General features: G+C 40.9%; 2 protein-coding genes across 3 annotated transcripts in view; one reads left to right on the top strand and one right to left on the bottom strand.

Moving 5' to 3' along the window:
• The window catches only part of ptpn21 (protein tyrosine phosphatase non-receptor type 21), a 40,162-nt gene extending 38,674 nt beyond the window's left edge, over positions 1–1,488 (top strand). For both annotated transcript variants that reach the window (XM_020928447.2, XM_020928448.2), the window contains one exon: positions 310–1,488. In XM_020928447.2, the coding sequence (XP_020784106.2) occupies positions 310–438 (129 nt within the window). In that variant the 3' untranslated portion in view covers positions 439–1,488. The remainder of the gene's footprint in view (positions 1–309) is intronic.
• Positions 1,486–12,082, bottom strand: fam98b (family with sequence similarity 98 member B). The gene is made up of 8 exons (XM_020928446.2): positions 11,919–12,082; positions 10,222–10,370; positions 6,864–6,989; positions 5,224–5,399; positions 5,067–5,147; positions 4,321–4,437; positions 4,024–4,191; positions 1,486–3,058 (listed from the first exon to the last, which is right to left on the bottom strand). The coding sequence occupies exons 1-8, from the start codon at positions 11,954–11,956 to the stop codon at positions 2,714–2,716; spliced, it is 1,200 nt and encodes a 399-aa protein (XP_020784105.2). The 5' UTR covers positions 11,957–12,082; the 3' UTR covers positions 1,486–2,713.
• Between the last annotated feature and the right edge of the window lie 4,161 nt (positions 12,083–16,243).

Below are 16,243 nucleotides of genomic sequence, written 5' to 3' on the forward strand. Positions count from 1 at the left end.
CCTGGGTTTTTTATTTCACTGTTTTGTCCATTAATAAGTTCCTATTCCTAATATGGAACCTGGCTCCAAATTCACCCTTATAACCGTTAATATCGTGAGTGTCATTTGACTGAAGCCGAGCGCCTCACAATCCCATAGTCCACTTCTTTATACGGTCTATGGCTGCTCCCCACACATGAACTCTGTACTATAGCCTCAGACGTTTCACTGTGTTTCTAATGTGAGTACATTAGACTAACCCTGTGCTTTGTGTGTGTATGTGTGTGTGTGTGTGTGTTTGTGTGTGTGTGTGTGTGTTTGTGTGTGCAGCCCGTGGAGGTCCCCATGGTGTTGGAGCAGCTGAGGCAGCAGAGGATGCTCATGGTGCAGACCGTGTCCCAGTACAACTTTGTGTACAAGGTGCTCATCCAACACCTGAGGAACGCCCGCCTCATCTGACAGAGAGAGAGAGAGCTCTGTCTGCAGCGATGATCTGTGACAAAGCTCAGGACAGTATTACAACGGGCAGGTGCACACCTGCCAACAGTGTTACGTACAACTTATTTTACTCAAAGATCAAAGATCAGCACTTTTGGACTCACTGAACCAGTCCTACTGTGTCAGAAATGTCACTGGGACTCAGACTCTGAAGAAGAAGACAATGACATATGTTATATTATTATTATTATTATTAATATTATTATTATTATTAAGGATGGATTGTTTTATGAGGACGACAGTGGACACAGAGTGGACACAGATTTAAATGTTGGTTGTATGAAGTGCGCCCCCTGCAGGGCTGCTCTCTGTTGTTCTGACTCAAAGGAGCGGCTCAACTGGAACCATCTGTGAGTTCTACAGCAGCAGCATAGTGATGAGAGCTAAGTTAGTCCTGGCCAAACCAAGTCCAGAAGATGGACCTGAAGTGCCAACGACAATGAAGGAAGGGTCAGATTCTCCTAGAGGAGGTTGTATTTACCTTTGTGGTGCCAACAGCGCGGCCCTCCTCCTCTGCAGCCCAATGAAACAAACCAGTGACAATTCAGCACAGTGAGACGTCGTGTAATCGTGCCTAAACTCATGCCTGACAATGAAGGATTTACATGGTCTTTTATATTTTAAAATCTTTTGAACAAACCCCAGTGCCTCGTTTTGTATGTAAGCTTTTGGACTTGTTTTTTACCTCTGTGGTTGTGGTGCCTCAGGCCTGGTCCTGACGTCTGCTCATGTGGCAAAAGCCTCTTTACCAAAGTGCAGTGTTGTGCTGCTGTGTGCGGACGGCGTGTGGACGACGTGTGTGCGCGATTTAGTGACGTGGAATGAAGCTTTGTTTTTACGAAGGTCTCCCTGGAGACTGAGTTTCCTCTGGCTGGTGTGCGCTGTACAGGTCTGCTGTTCATATTGTAAAGAGTTTCTGTGGCTTTAATTCTTGTACACATGTAAAAATGTAACTACTGAACAAACAATGCTTTTCAGATGTGTGGCCAATAAATATTTAAGGAAAAATTACTTTAATGTCATTGTTTATTTAGAAATTCAGTCCATGGTGCCCTCTGCTGGGACAAACTAGATCTACACAATACAAAAAAAAAACACTGTTCAACTGCTCATTTCATCTTTTCACAGTTGTACATATCAAATGTTACTACATAATTATGTATTTTCCACATAAAAAGCATGCGTTTCACTACTCGTGTTTTCCTATGACAAAAAGGCAACGAGCCACGTTCCAGAATAACACCTGCACCCGACTGTCTCCGTTTGTAATTAAAGATCCATTAAAGGTGCATTGTGCAACTTTTGTTTGTCTCCCTGGCTTTGCCTAGAATGTATAAGTTCTAGTCCAAAAAATACTGTATACAAGTCACTTTTTTTTCATGGTTTGGGTGTTTCCTGCAACTTAATACTCCGGTGCGACTTGTATATTAAAATATTCACACTGAAAACTTGAGAGGCTCTAGTCTTGTGTGCTCCTGTACATCATTTCGCTCTATTGTCCACGTCGGCTGCAGAAGAAAGAGCCTCTGTCCTGTCTGTATCATGTCAGTCGATCACACCATTACTTCTGAACCACTGACAACTTAATTTAAACAAAGACGACGGAAACCATCTTGTCGGGATTCAGAAAGGCCGGAATAATTCTAACTGGAACTGATGCCGAGTCTGACGACAGCGACACAGAAGAGGAAACGATGCTCCGTTTACCTCCAGAGGTTGAGAAGTGACACCGAGGATGAAGAATTGGATGGATTTAGTGATTTGGAGTGAGATGGAGAGTTTGTTAAACTTGTTCTGTTGTTTCTGTTATAGTTTATCTGAAGAACTGTTCATATGTGACGTTGACAGTCTGTTGTTCTCTCTTCTGTTGTTATTACTAGAACTTCACTTTCAACATAAAAAGTCAGTTCCTGGTCTCTTGATTTTACAACATAAATTTCCCCCAAAAAGTGCAACTTATATATGTTTTTTCCTTTTTTATAACACATTTTTCGGCAGGTGTGACTTATACTCCGGAGTGACTTATAGTTCTAAAAATACAGTAAGTATAAGTTGCACGATTAAGTGTTTCTGTTGCTAAAAAAGACATTTAAAAAACATCTGACCTCGAACGTGGCCTGGTGATGATTTTAGAACCATCGCAGTCAAAACAACGACATCACCATGGAGACAAGTGGAGGCTAAATGTTACACAGTGCACCTTTAAGTCTCTTGGTAATACAGTAAATAAAGCGGGCTAATACTGGTATCGTCCTCTCTTCCCTCCGTGTCCTCCTTGTCCTCCTCCGTAGCCCCCATATCCCCCCTGTCTTCCCTGTCCTCCATACCCTCCCCCATACCCGCCGTGTCCCCCATGTCCACCGTGTCCTCGGTTCCAGCCTCCTCTTCCTCCTCCTCCTCCTCCACCACCACCTCCTCCTCCTCCTCCTCCTCCTCCTCTCCAGCCCCCTCCTCCTCCTCGGCCGCCCCAGCCCCCTCCTCCTCCCCCGTCCTGTCTCTTCTGCCAGGGCGGCATCTCCGGGGGCGGGGCTTGGATCTCCGAGGGTCGTCCTCCTCGGTCCGGGACTCTGCCCATTAAGACCTGAGGCAAGAGGAAGGAAAGAAGTTAAAACACAGACGGTTCCCCTCGTTCAAAGCAACCGCAGACGCACTTTTAAACGAATTTGAGGGTTTTTTTTTTAAGTCTTGACTTCGACTTACTCCACCAGATTAAAGTCTGATCTGTGGACCCAAATTCATAAAACTTGTGATTATGATTTTCAAAAAGTTCTGGAGAGATTCTATACACCCGGTTCCCACAGTCATGGAAATCCTGGAAAAGTCATGGAATTTTAGCATCTTTCTCCATCTCGGCTTGGGCAGTGTAGACGGAAACGCTCTCTCTGGAGGGTGGTTTCAGATTTTTGCGTTTTTAAACCCCAAAAAACATTTTTTGTCGTTTTTACCCGCAAGCGTTCTTGTGCAAACAGGCCCTTAGATTCCTCTTTTTTTTCTGTATACAGAATTCCCACTCTTTTTCACTGACAAAAAAATAACTTTTTCATGACCTAAAGTGAATTTTCCTTGACTTTACGGCACCTACATGTGTAGAATTAATGATACTTCTAGGGCAAAATATGAAATGTTAACTCTTTCCACTCACCTTTTGGTTTAGGATTATAGTTTTTTTAACATTCAGAATACTGTCAGTGCATTTATTGTCGTCTCTTTTAAATAAAAAGTGCAAACGTTCGGAAATAATCATAATAGTCTAATGAGAATGCTGTAGATGCGTGAAAGAGATACTAAAATTCCATGACTTTTCCAGGATTTCCATGACCATGGGAACCTTGTGAATAGAATCTCTCCAGGACTCCGTGAAAATCACAAGCACAAGTTTTATAAATTTGGGTCCACAGATCAGACTTTAATCTGGTGGAGTAAAGTGAGTCAAGACTTTAAAAAACAAACAAACTCAAATTCATTTAAAAGTGCATCTGCGATTAGATTTGAACGAGGTACTCAGTCTGTAGTGGGAGTTCTTTCTTCAGTTCCGTGTCTGAGTACCTTATTGACGGCGCAGCAGGTTTTCTCTCGACTCGAGCCGCTGCTTGTCTTCACTATGTGGCACAGATCTTCTCTGGCGGCCAGCACAGAGCTCAAGTCCACAGAGGAGGAGAGTGTGAGGGAGTGTCTCTTGGGCTGGTACACCCGCGCCATGCTGTCCACCTTCACCTGACACAAACACAAACACCAATGCTCACATTAAAAGGGCTGTGCCCAGACAGTCACTCTCACAGTGACTCTGACTTGAGTAAATTGTTTGGACGCTTCATGTGGTTTAAGGTCTGAGATCTTCTGTACCTTGGCTCGGTCTGACCAGCCGAACGACTGGATGGTGACGTCCAGTCTCTTGATGAGCATCTTCCTCCTGCTCTGGTACTCGGAGTTCAGCACCTGGTTCACCTGCTGCAGCTTCTCCTGCAGATCACACACACGAAGACCTGAGCCCCAGACACACACACACACACACGAAGACCTGAGCCCCAGACACACACACACACACACACACACACACACACACACACACACGAAGACCTGAGCCCCAGACACAGACACACACACACACACGAAGACCTGAGCCCCAGACACACACACACACGAAGACCTGAGCCCCAGACCACACACACACACACACGAAGACCTCCAGACACACACACACACACGAAGAGACCACACACACACACACGAAGACCTGAGCCCCAGACACACACACACACACACGAAGACCTGAGCCCCAGACCCACACACACACACACGAAGACCTGAGCCCCAGACACACACACACGAAGACCTCACACACACACACACGAAGACCTGACACACACACACACAGACACACACACACACACACACGAAGACCTGAGACACACACACACACAGACACACACACACACACACACGAAGACCTGAGCCCCAGACACACACACACACGAAGACCTGAGCCCCAGACACACACACACACGCGAAGACCTGAGCCCCAGACCCACACACACAAAGACCTGAACTGTTCGACTGAATGAGCCCCAGACCCACACACACACACTGACCCACTGCTCTGAGTTCAGACTCGTCTTCAGCACCGGGTCTCCACAGCTGCCTCCAGGAAGCTTCTGCAGGCTGGTCTGCACCTGCCCACATCATGCATCATGTCATTTAGTGCTTAAATCCTTTAATACTTCACTTGTCCCCTCGTTTTGTGTGTACCTTGTTGTGTATGTGAGACAGCATCTCTGTGGCGCCCTCTCCTGGTGCTGGTGTGAGTTGCAGACTCTCACAGAGGCGGCTGAGCTCCTCACACTCAGGTCGTTCTCCAGAGCGTTTGTGGGCGGAGCCTCTGGAGCTGAGGATCTGAGCCGCCTGCAGCTCCGAGCACAAAAACACTGCACACACAGAGTAGAGACGACAACAATGAAGACGCCATGAGGACAGTTACAGGACAGAGACACATCAGGTCACTGGAGCTTTCACATAAACTGATAATGACGTGTGACTGTTGGAGTGTGTTTACAGGACAGAAAATCATCAAAACAAATCATCAAAAATGAGGCGCCAGTGGCAAAAAAAAACAAAAACCTGTCATTGTGTCCTTAGGCAAGAAACTTCACCCACAATGCCTAGTATGAAAGAGGTGTGAGCGTGAGTGATGGTGGTGGTCAGAAGGACCGATGGCACAGAATGGCAGCCTCGCTTCCGTCAGTCTGCCCCAGGGCAGCTGTGGCTACAGTAGTAGCTTACCACCACTAAGTGTGGAGTGACTGAATAATGAACTGTAAAGCGCTTTGGGGATCTTGAAAGGCGTTATATAAATGCAATCAATCAATCAAAACACCTGGTGACACGCGTCAGTGAATCAGGGGATTTGGAGACTGACTGTTGGATTTGGAAAACAAAGGGCAGTGGATTTTAACATGACTCGATTTTCTCTTTCATTTTTGTCTTTGTCAAAACCTGCGCAGGTGTGAGTGAGCAGAAAGAAATCAGATTCCTCACATTAGATCGAGCGATTTACATGACATTTCCAGACACACAGACACATCTAAAAAAAAAACAATGAATGAACAAGAAGCAGCGTTTACACGGGCCAATAGTTTGTACAAACACTGTTTTTTTCTCGTAACACCCCATTACTCACATACAACAGGCTCATCACCTGCATGACTCCGTGGAAACACAAAGTTAAAACCATATTTTGGAACATTCTCCATGGAGATAGAAAAGTTTTATGCCGTACTGTGAAATATTATAGCCAAAGGAACAGCACAAGTTTTCCATTTGTTTTTCAGGGCAATAGTGAAAAAACAGGCTTTTGTTTTGGTGGTTTTGCCAAAAAAAAAAAAAAAAAAAAAAAAAAAAAGTTACATACCGTGGCTTTAATAATTTATTATTAATTAAATATATTCTTTTTTTTTTTTAGTATCACTGACTCAGAGCAGACGATCCTGATTTATGTAGTTCTCTGTACTTTTTTTTTTTTTACCATGTTTCCTTTTATTGTTGGATTATTCGCCAAAAACAAAGTATTAACACATTTTATAAGTTTTAACTTTTGTTTTTGATGCTCCCTTTGCCTCCTCTCCCCCTTCAGAGCACCATCAAACCACAATCAGTGTGCACTTCCACTCATGAAACTACTGCACATCGTACCAGGTTTGTTAAGTTATTGTGCAGTTTTGTTGGAGAAACATTGGACAGAATATTACTCAAACATGCCTGGAGGACTGCATGGATCTAAAAACCTCTTCAGACATGTTCTAACAGTGTAACGTGGCAGAAAGCTGAATGTCAGATGGTCGTGATGGGATACAATCGTACATCTCCAGCTGTTACACTCCTATGAGACTCACACACACACTGCAGGACGTCCCGGGGCTTCGTGGTCCCGTTCAGAAGCCTAGAGAGGAGCTCCTCAAACGGGCAGTGCAGCTCCTTCAGCAGCCCCCTCAGCTCCAGACGCAGGCTCTCCTCCTCCGCTGCACAACGGACAAACACAAAAAAACACAATCAAACACAATCACTGAGCAAACTCCTGGACTCTTCAGAGGACCACACTGGACTAACAGACGTACCCTAACTGGGTTTAACAAAGGCCTCAAAGTCATATTTTTATATTCTTATAGTCACATTTTTCATACAGTTTAAATCGGGGGAACCTCACAAACCACTTGGCACATTGTTCAAGTCCACGTGTTTATTTTGGGGCTTGTGCACAGATTCAGGACAGCGTTTTTTTCACACGGAGAAGAGAAACTGGTAGATTTTTCTCATGATTCAAGTTTATTATTATAACCTTCTCACTGTGTGAATAGTGGAGTTTATTTATTTACTGTTTTTATCTATTTTATTTTTATGTACGCGTTTATGTATTGATTTTATTATGTTTGTTCGTTTATTTTATTTTTATTATTTTATTGATTTATTCTATTAGTTTCCTCATGGTTGAAACATAATTCTGCTTATTTTTTTAATAGTAAAATGTTTTGTATTGCTATATGAAGCACTTTGTTAACTGTCTTGTTTATAAAATGTGCTATACAAATAAAGTTGGATTGGATTTAGTTTAGTTTAGTTTATGAAAGGACATTGTACAGATTAAACTCATAAAAACAGAGATGTTCTGCACTAGAGCGACACAATTTCCATCTGGAGGTGTTTGATATAAAACACTTTGAGCCCAGTGTTGTAGAAAAGCACAGTTTGAACAATGGACATGTGTGTTTACAAGTTGGTTCAATGTTTGGTTAGTTCAGATGCAGTTAGGACAGGTGTTACGGTGTGCAAAAATATCAAAATATCGTATTGTTTAATGTGATGATACAGTATTGATATCATGGGCTGTTGTATAGAGTATTTTTTGGTCGATTTTAAGGAAAGGAAACTTGTTTATGCAAGAAATTTGACATTTTCACTGTTTTGATTATTAAAATGTTTGTGTTTCATATTTACTTTGCACAAGACGTGGTTTAACAAAGACTTAAGCCAGGGGTGTCAAACTCATTTTGGTCCGGGGGCCGTATCCAACCTACTTTGATCCCGAAGGGGCCGGATCAGAAAACTCATGTCATATAAACCCCAAAAATAACAATAAGTTCAAATATTTGTGCAGAGAAACACAAATCTATTACAGAAATCGTTTTTAATTGATGAACTCTTTCTTATTATAATATTATAATATTATGAACAACCTGAAACTTGAAGAAAAATTCAATTTCAACACAATGTCTTAACATGAACTTGTATGTAAATAGAAATAAGTAAATTTTTCTTGGAAAATCTTGCACTCGGCTCCACTTTTCTCATGTTGGACATTTTTCTGATGAGGGTGTCACGGTCAACAGTCAAAACGATCGTCCTTTAAGAGCGTTTGGAAAGAGACAAGTCTTCATTTGTGCTGCTCTGGTGGGAGGGGCCACGTACAGAGACGCTGGAGACGCTGCTGTGATAAACACCACAGAAAATTACCAATATTTTAATAGAAAATATAATTAAAATATTTTAGTAGAAAATCACCCAAGGGCCACATTAAAGGTCTTGGAGGGCCGGATCTGGCCCCCGGGCCTTATGTTTGACACCTGTGACTTAAGCCGTTATTTTTTGTTGAACTGTATCGAATTGATTTGAAATATATCGTATCAAATCGAAAGTGCACTGTATCGAAATACGTATCAAATCGGCAACTTCTTAATGATACCCGGCACTATCACTTTTTTTTTTACATTTTGATCCTTTGACATTTTCACTGTTTTGATGATTAAAATGTTTGTTTCATATGAACTTTGCACAAGAAATGGTTTAACAAAGACTTTTAGTATCACAGACATGATTTAGACTTTATTTTTTACTGAACCGTATCGAATCGTTTTGAAATATATCATATCAAATCGAAAGTTCTCTGTATCGAGATGCGTATCATATCGTGGCCTGTGTATCGAGGTATGTATCGTATCGGCAACTTCTTAATGATACCCAGTAGGGATGGGCATGATTAATCGATAATTGATCATTAAGAATTTCATCGATTACGTTCAGTTTAATCGACAAATCGAATGTAGGTTGCTGTGTGTAGCGTGACCAAACAGGTGTGTACATGTGTCTCTGCATCAGAAGGAGCGAGACACAAACAGTGGGTCAGTCTGCAACGTACCGAAGCACAAATGTGTATTTAACGATGATTTGTACAAGAAATTCCACACTTTCCGTTGCGTTCGGGACAAGTGTGAGTCCATGTGCACAGTGGTATAAAGCAGCACATATGTTTCTGTGTCCAGTGGGAAAAAGTTTTGTCAGGTGAGAGTCGCTCAATGTCGATGACGAGTCCCCACCTCCCTCCCCCCGTACGGTGTCCTGGTTTTGACAAACGCAAATCTGGTCACACTAACCTGTATTCACCTGAGTCATGTCTTTTAATCCAACAGAAACTGAACCACATCAGCGACACAAGAGCTGTGGTTTTATCTTCACTTAGTTTATGCAAATTAGTGATGTGGTTTTAAGTTTTGTTTCTGTGAGATTTGAACAAAACTGAATTAAACACATTATAATGTCAAACGGGCTGATGTGGCTCTAGAGTCGTTACGGTTTATATGTTGTAAAGTTGAATTTATTTATGCAGATTAGTAGTGCAGATAGTAATAATAATGATGATCATTTTAATATAAAAACATTAATGATTAATCGATAATCGATCGTTAATTCTTCCGACGATCGATTAAGAAAATTTCATCGAATGCCCATCCCTAATACCCAGACCTAACAGGTGTAGAGGGCAGGTGTACGGGGCAGGTGTACGGGGCAGGTGTACGGGGCAGGTGTACGGGGCAGGTGTACGGGCAGTGTGTGTTCGGGGCAGGTGTTCGGGGCAGGTGTTCGGGGCAGGTGTACGGGGCAGGGCAGGTGTAGAGGCAGGTGTAGAGGGCAGGTGTAGAGGGCAGGTGTACGGGGCGGGGCAGGTGTCGGGGCAGGTGTTCGGGGCAGGTGTTCGGGGCAGGTGTACGGGCAGGTGTAGGGGCAGGTGTACGGGGCAGGGTGTACGGGGCAGGTGTGGGGCAGGTGTTCGGGGCAGGTGTTCGGGGCAGGTGTTCGGGGCAGGTGTTCGGGGCAGCTGTAGGGGGCAGGTGTAGAGGGCAGGTGTTCAGGGCAGGTGTTCGGGGCAGGTGTTCGGGGCAGGTGTTCGGGGCAGGTGTAGGCGGCGGGTGTGAGACTCACTGTGCCCTGCGGTGATGCTCTCCTCCAGCCCACACTGCTCCTGGAGCCTGGAGCTGAGCCACACCCAGAGCTCCAGCAGCTCAGAGGAGGACAGGCCGGCGTCTGCGGCCCCCAGCAGAGCCCCCTCCTTCAGCAGAGGGCCCGAGTACCTGACACCACCATGGACACACAAACAGGAAACAGGATTACTGACTGTGAGCGGGCACGGTAATAAAATACTTTACATTTGCATTCATCTGAAATAGTTTTGAAGAATAATGCTGGCAAAAGTTTGGAACTCAAAAATTACATTACAAAGGCATTTTTATATAAATATTAGTGTGAGTAGACGTCCCTGTTTACCCGGGACAGTCCCAGTTTGGAGCCTGTGTCCCCCTGTCCCAGCAGATTTATCCAAAACCACTGATTTGTCCCAATTTTATACAAGAAATGTCCCAGGTGCCTCTATTTTTGACCAATCTGATCCCTTCCAACAGTAAAAAGAGGCATTTAAAGTCAAATGTTTTTGTTCAAATACAGAAAACTGAGCTTGAAAATTGACAGAAAAAAATACACAATACACTCATGATAAAAGTATCTCATGTTACATACAGATACACAAGTGAGTTAGTTGAGAATGGACTGAGGGTGTCAAAATTTTACTGTACACCAAACGTAGGGTGACCAGATTTTCAAAAAAAAAAAAAAAAAAGGGACACCCTTGGTTTGGGATGGTTGGTAAAATTGTGAAACGAGTGCGTAATTAAGGAAAATGATGCACTCTGCCCATTCATGACTAATACGTGAGTCAGTATAGTCACATTTTCTTTGTGTTTTGCTCATTTTTTAGGCAGAGTTTTTGTATTTTACTTAAATAAATGACAGTTTATGCCTCTCTGTACTGTTGGCAGGGATCAAATTGCAAAAATAGAGACACCTGGGACATTTTTTGTATAAAACTGGGACAAATCACTGTTTTGTATAAACCTGCTGGGACAGGGGACACAGAGCTCAAACCTGGGACGGTGTCGGGTTAAATACGGACATCTGATCACCCTAATTGATTAAACAACCCAACGTGTGTGTGTCCCAGTTTAGAATTTTGAAAATCTGGTCACATTAAGCAAAATAAATCTATTGTTTAGTCATGATTTCTTTTGACATCAGCTTCGTTTGTGGACTGGAGTTTGATATTAACATATTTTATTTGACTTTTTGACGTCTGTAGGGTGGAGACTCTCAGGTTGGGATGTTTGGTATAAATAAAATTGTAAAAATGAGAGAGTAACATCGTGGATTCTTTTGTCATTCATAATCTGATGGGTATTGATCTTTACTTTTTTTTTTTTTTTTTTTGCTTTATGGTCACTCGCAAACACGTTTTTTTGTATTCTGGATTAACAAATTACAATTTATGCTCCTCTTTACTGTTGCCTGAGATAATTTCTTGTATAAAACTGGGACAAATCACAGTTTTTTTGTGTAAATCTGCTGGGACAGGAGACAGACTCAAAACTGGGACTGTCCCGGGTAAATAAAAACATCTTATCACCCTAATGTGACATCTGCAAACAACCTGAGAATAATAATGTTCTTCCTGCAGGTTTTTAGCGTTAATTAAATGATAATTGCATAAATACAGTCCTGGAAAAACAACATTATCGGTGCAGTTTTCGTCTTTCATGTTTATTACGGGAGTCAGGGAACATTTGTCTTACCCGATCTGCTCCAGCGAGTCCAAAATCTCGTTCTCCATTTCGCAGTTTTAGTCTAAACAAACGCACATCTCCTCACAACAACAGCACCGGGAAAACTACGCACATTTCGTGTTTATTTTTCATTCATTTGCGCAGCGCTGCCATGTTTCCATTGTTGTCCAGCGCTATTACACGCCCGGACCGAAACACCGAACAAGACCTATCAAAGGTTCCGCTTTGCTTTGTTTATTATTTATTAGTATAATTATTTATGAGCAGTGTTGGGAAGGTGACTTTTAAAATGTATTCCCCTACAGATTACAGATTACATACCCCAAAATGTAGTTTGTAACGTAATCCATTAAATTACTTAAAGTGAGTAATGTAATCTGAATACTTTGGATTACTTGATTTGCTGTAGAGAAGCAAAGACGAGGAAATTGTAACATAAAATGTTTTGTCTGATAAAAGAAAATAAAAAGCCCAGACTTTACTGAACCAAATTAAAAATATTATTGATAGAAGAAGAGGAGACACGGTCCACACAGCATGATTTAGTCCAGTTAAATCCTGTTTGAGGCATGGTTTAGACCTGGTTTTAGTCCTGGTTTAGTTCTAGTTTAGTCTTGGTTTAGTCCTGGTTTAGACCTGGTTTAGACCTGGTTTAGACCTGGTTTAGTCCTAGTTTAGTCCTAGTTTAGTCTTGGTTTAGACCTGGTTTAGACCTGGTTTAGTCCTAGTTTAGTCTTGGTTTAGACCTGGTTTAGTCCTGGTTTAGTCCTAGTTTAGTCTTGGTTTAGTCCTAGTTTAGTCTTGGTTTAGACCTGGTTTAGTTCTAGTTTAGTCCTGGTTTAGTCCTGGTTTAGACCTGGTTTAGACCTGGTTTAGTTCTAGTTTAGTCCTGGTTCAGACCTGGTTTAGTTTCCGGCAATGAGTGGAATTACTGAAAAAAAAAAAAAAAAAGGGGGATATAGCCCAAAATGTGAAAACAGGAAAATATCGCCGTGTAATCCATTTATTTCAACAAAGTAACTGTAATCCAATTACCACTCAGTGAAACAGTAACTGTAACTGAATACAGTTACTCATAATTTGTACTCTGATTACATAACTCTGGTACATGTAATCTGTTACTCCCCAACACTGAATATGAGTAATTAGCAATGGGAATATATCACGGTTATTCTCCAATTATAAACTTAAACACACAAAATGATGATTAAACTCAAAATTTCTTTATCAATAGCCTACACAGCCGACCTCAATCTATGTTTTAACTGTGAAAATAGGCCTATATCAAAAGGTCTGGCTAAATCAAGAGAGTCTAAGGTACTTTTTTTTACAACTCATCTGAAAGTGGTACAACAAATATGTGACATTATAGACGTTCGGGTTTTCCACAAGGTTGGTCATCTTTTTCCAGCCATTTGGAGTTGAGGGATTTAGTGTAAATTGCCTTTTAAAAATCATATATTATGCAAAGTTGTGTTTTGTTTCTTTATTATTAGTCCGTCTATATCTCCAAAGCTCAAAATGCTCTGTTCCACCGTGTGATGTCATGAAGTGGTAATTATCAACTTAGCAGCTACCTTTTACCTTTTGTTCAATAAAGATCGGCAACTCCTGGGCTGAAAAGATCCAAATGATTCTAATGAAGGTGTGTGGAGTTTAAAAAGACACAGTGGAGCACTTCCTGTATCACCACATGACATCACAAGGTGGAAAAGAGTGTTTTCAGTTTGAGAGAAGAACTCAGCCTAAATCTGCAGGGTTTGTGTTAAATAAAACATAACTCCAGGTCTGTTTGTGATGAAAAAACAACTTAAAAAATAATATAATATAGATCAGAATGTAATACAGATTCTTTAAGAGCTGGACATCGATTACACTGTTTGTACTTGAGTAACTTTTTGAAGAAACTGTACTATCAGACTTCTTCTCTGGCATCATACTTTTACTCCTACCTGAATATACTTTTTTTTTTTTTTTTTTTCATATATAGTTGTAATTGTATATAGTTGCAGTAGAAGTTGTAGTTCCTCTCTCCACTGTGAGTCTAAAGTGACAAAAGCTTTATGTGACAAAATGAAATGATTTGAACATTTGTGTTTCTTGCACAAATTCTAAATTCAACATTAAGTTACTTTTACTTGAGTATTTTTTTCCCAAATACTATTGTACTTTTACCTCAGTCATCATTTCTTGGAACACTATTTTGTACATTTACTTGAGCAATATTATTTTGAAGTAACATTACTCTTACTTCAGTAAAATGTTTGACTACTCTACCACTTCTGTGCTTTATGGACAGAGAATTGTACGTATGATTTGCCACAACTGGACCTTTGTTAAATGAAAATTCCATTCATTGCACAGTCTTGTCTTTTTCAGAAATTTTCCTTCACAATTCTAAACATAGAAGTGTTAAGATTAAACAAGTAAGTAATAAGATTATACCTTTTAGTCTTACTACCACTTGACTATAGGGATGTAACGATATCCAAATCTCGTGGTACGATATTATCACGATATTCATCTCACAGTACGATATTTAATGCGATACTTTTAATATAATTGTAGACACAGCACTTTTTGCTTTTAAAATACCTTCACAAGATTTTGGTGCGAATTATTTCCGTCATAATCTCAAAATCCTATGTTGTTTGCGCTGAAATGAATCATGGGATATGTAGTTCCCGTTGTTTTTTAGCTTTTGCTCCTGTAAAAACATGTACTTAACTAAAGGAACTTATGATTCGAAAGATTGTGACAGCCCACGATATTATTGTGAGACATTTGACGATACGATATCACAATATTTCAGTTATTGTTACATCCCTACTAGGGTGCATCGTTTGCCCCAATGTCAGAAATTCAATTTGTACCCAATTTTAAAAGAAAATCTGTGGAATATTTGCTCAATTAAATAATATCTAAAGGGGCCACTAAGACTTTTATGTTCCATCCTGCTCTGGCAGAAAAATCTGTTTTTCTCAAATAAGTTTAAAAATAATGCATTTAGGGCCATGGTGTGAATGAAAGTTCAATATAAATGTTGCTTTGCTATTTGCATTTTTATGCATGTATTTATGTATTTCCATATTTACTTATTTATTTTCCATTTTATTTTTATTTTATTTTATGAGGGTTTTTTTTCTTCATAACGTCCTAAGATATGACCATTTTGCCAAGATTTTGAGTGTTGTTTTTTTTTCATAATTATCCAAAATCCATAAAGTCCAAAGATGAAATGAGAGACATAGAGTTTGTTCTTTCTGTAGTGATCATAGACTGTATAAAAACGTGGAGTAAGTGAGTGTGACGTCACCGTAGCGTCTCAATGACAGGTACGGCTCAGAGTTTGATAAACTCAAATTTCCAGAAAGAATAAAGATGTTATTAAAGAAAAACAGATTTTTCAGCTCAGATTTAAGGCTTCCACAGGCACTAAACTTCAGACACTTGGTGGATCCAGTAAACATCAATAGAATTTCATGAAATTTCTCACGGAAGTTTACTTTAGCAGGTATAAAAAAATGATACTAGGTACAAATTGATTTTCAAAAAGTTGGGCAAATAATGCTCCCTAATCCCTCCTTAAAGGCAGCTTAAAGGTTGTATAGAGGATTTTTTAAGGAAAGTGAAATACAGCGACAGTCCTTTTTCAAATATTGTGCATGCGTGACACCACCTTCCTCCTCCACAGCTCCCTCAGTAGAAACATCTCCTCCCGCCTCTTTACTCTAGAAATCACGCTTGTTTACATCCAGTGCGTGTTCAGAATTACTGTTGAAGTTTCCTGCCTAGAAATACTTTAGCGACCGATGCATCAGTTTTTAGACCCTTTGTCTGCAGTCGCGCCATCGCTGGAAGAGATCTCCAAGAATCACCTCAGTTTGTCTTCGCTCCTTTTCCTCTTCTTTTCTTCTTTCAGCGACCTCAAAAATGGACTTTCTTTTGCGGCGAACTGGTCGTGGATTCTCGTCCGCCGTCTCAACAAACTTTGTGCGAAATGCGAGGAAGCTAGAGTTTGAAAAAGCCTCTAAGAACCGCTGCATAAACCACGTAATCCCCGCGCGCCGGCGAGTCAGTTACACTAGAAACGCAGGGAGTTTGATTGACAACCTAACAGCCAATAGCTAAAGAGGGAGCCTCGTTTTCTATTGGCTGATGTTTATCTGGCCTCATTACGTCCACAGTTCATAGATTTTCATTCTTTTCTATGTTGGTCATCATAATTTCAAGGCTGCTGTGTCTCTGTAATGGTATTTTAAACTTTCAATGACAATTCGAAACAAAAAAAAAAAAATCCTCCATACAACCTTTAACTAGCAAAGTGACGAGCT

Source organism: Boleophthalmus pectinirostris, unplaced genomic scaffold, assembly GCF_026225935.1.
Source record: "Boleophthalmus pectinirostris isolate CB_2022bp ecotype Guang Dong unplaced genomic scaffold, ASM2622593v1 HiC_scaffold_10, whole genome shotgun sequence".
Taxonomy (NCBI): domain Eukaryota; kingdom Metazoa; phylum Chordata; class Actinopteri; order Gobiiformes; family Gobiidae; genus Boleophthalmus; species Boleophthalmus pectinirostris.

Coding starts and splice junctions, on each gene's coding strand:
- fam98b (XM_020928446.2), bottom strand. CDS start 11,956: ATGGAGAACGAGATTTTGGACTCGCTGGAGCAGATCGG. Junction 5,148..5,223: donor TGTCTCACATACACAACAAG/GTACACACAAAA, acceptor TGATGTGGGCAG/GTGCAGACCAGCCTGCAGAA. Junction 4,192..4,320: donor GCTGGTCAGACCGAGCCAAG/GTACAGAAGATC, acceptor TGTTTGTGTCAG/GTGAAGGTGGACAGCATGGC.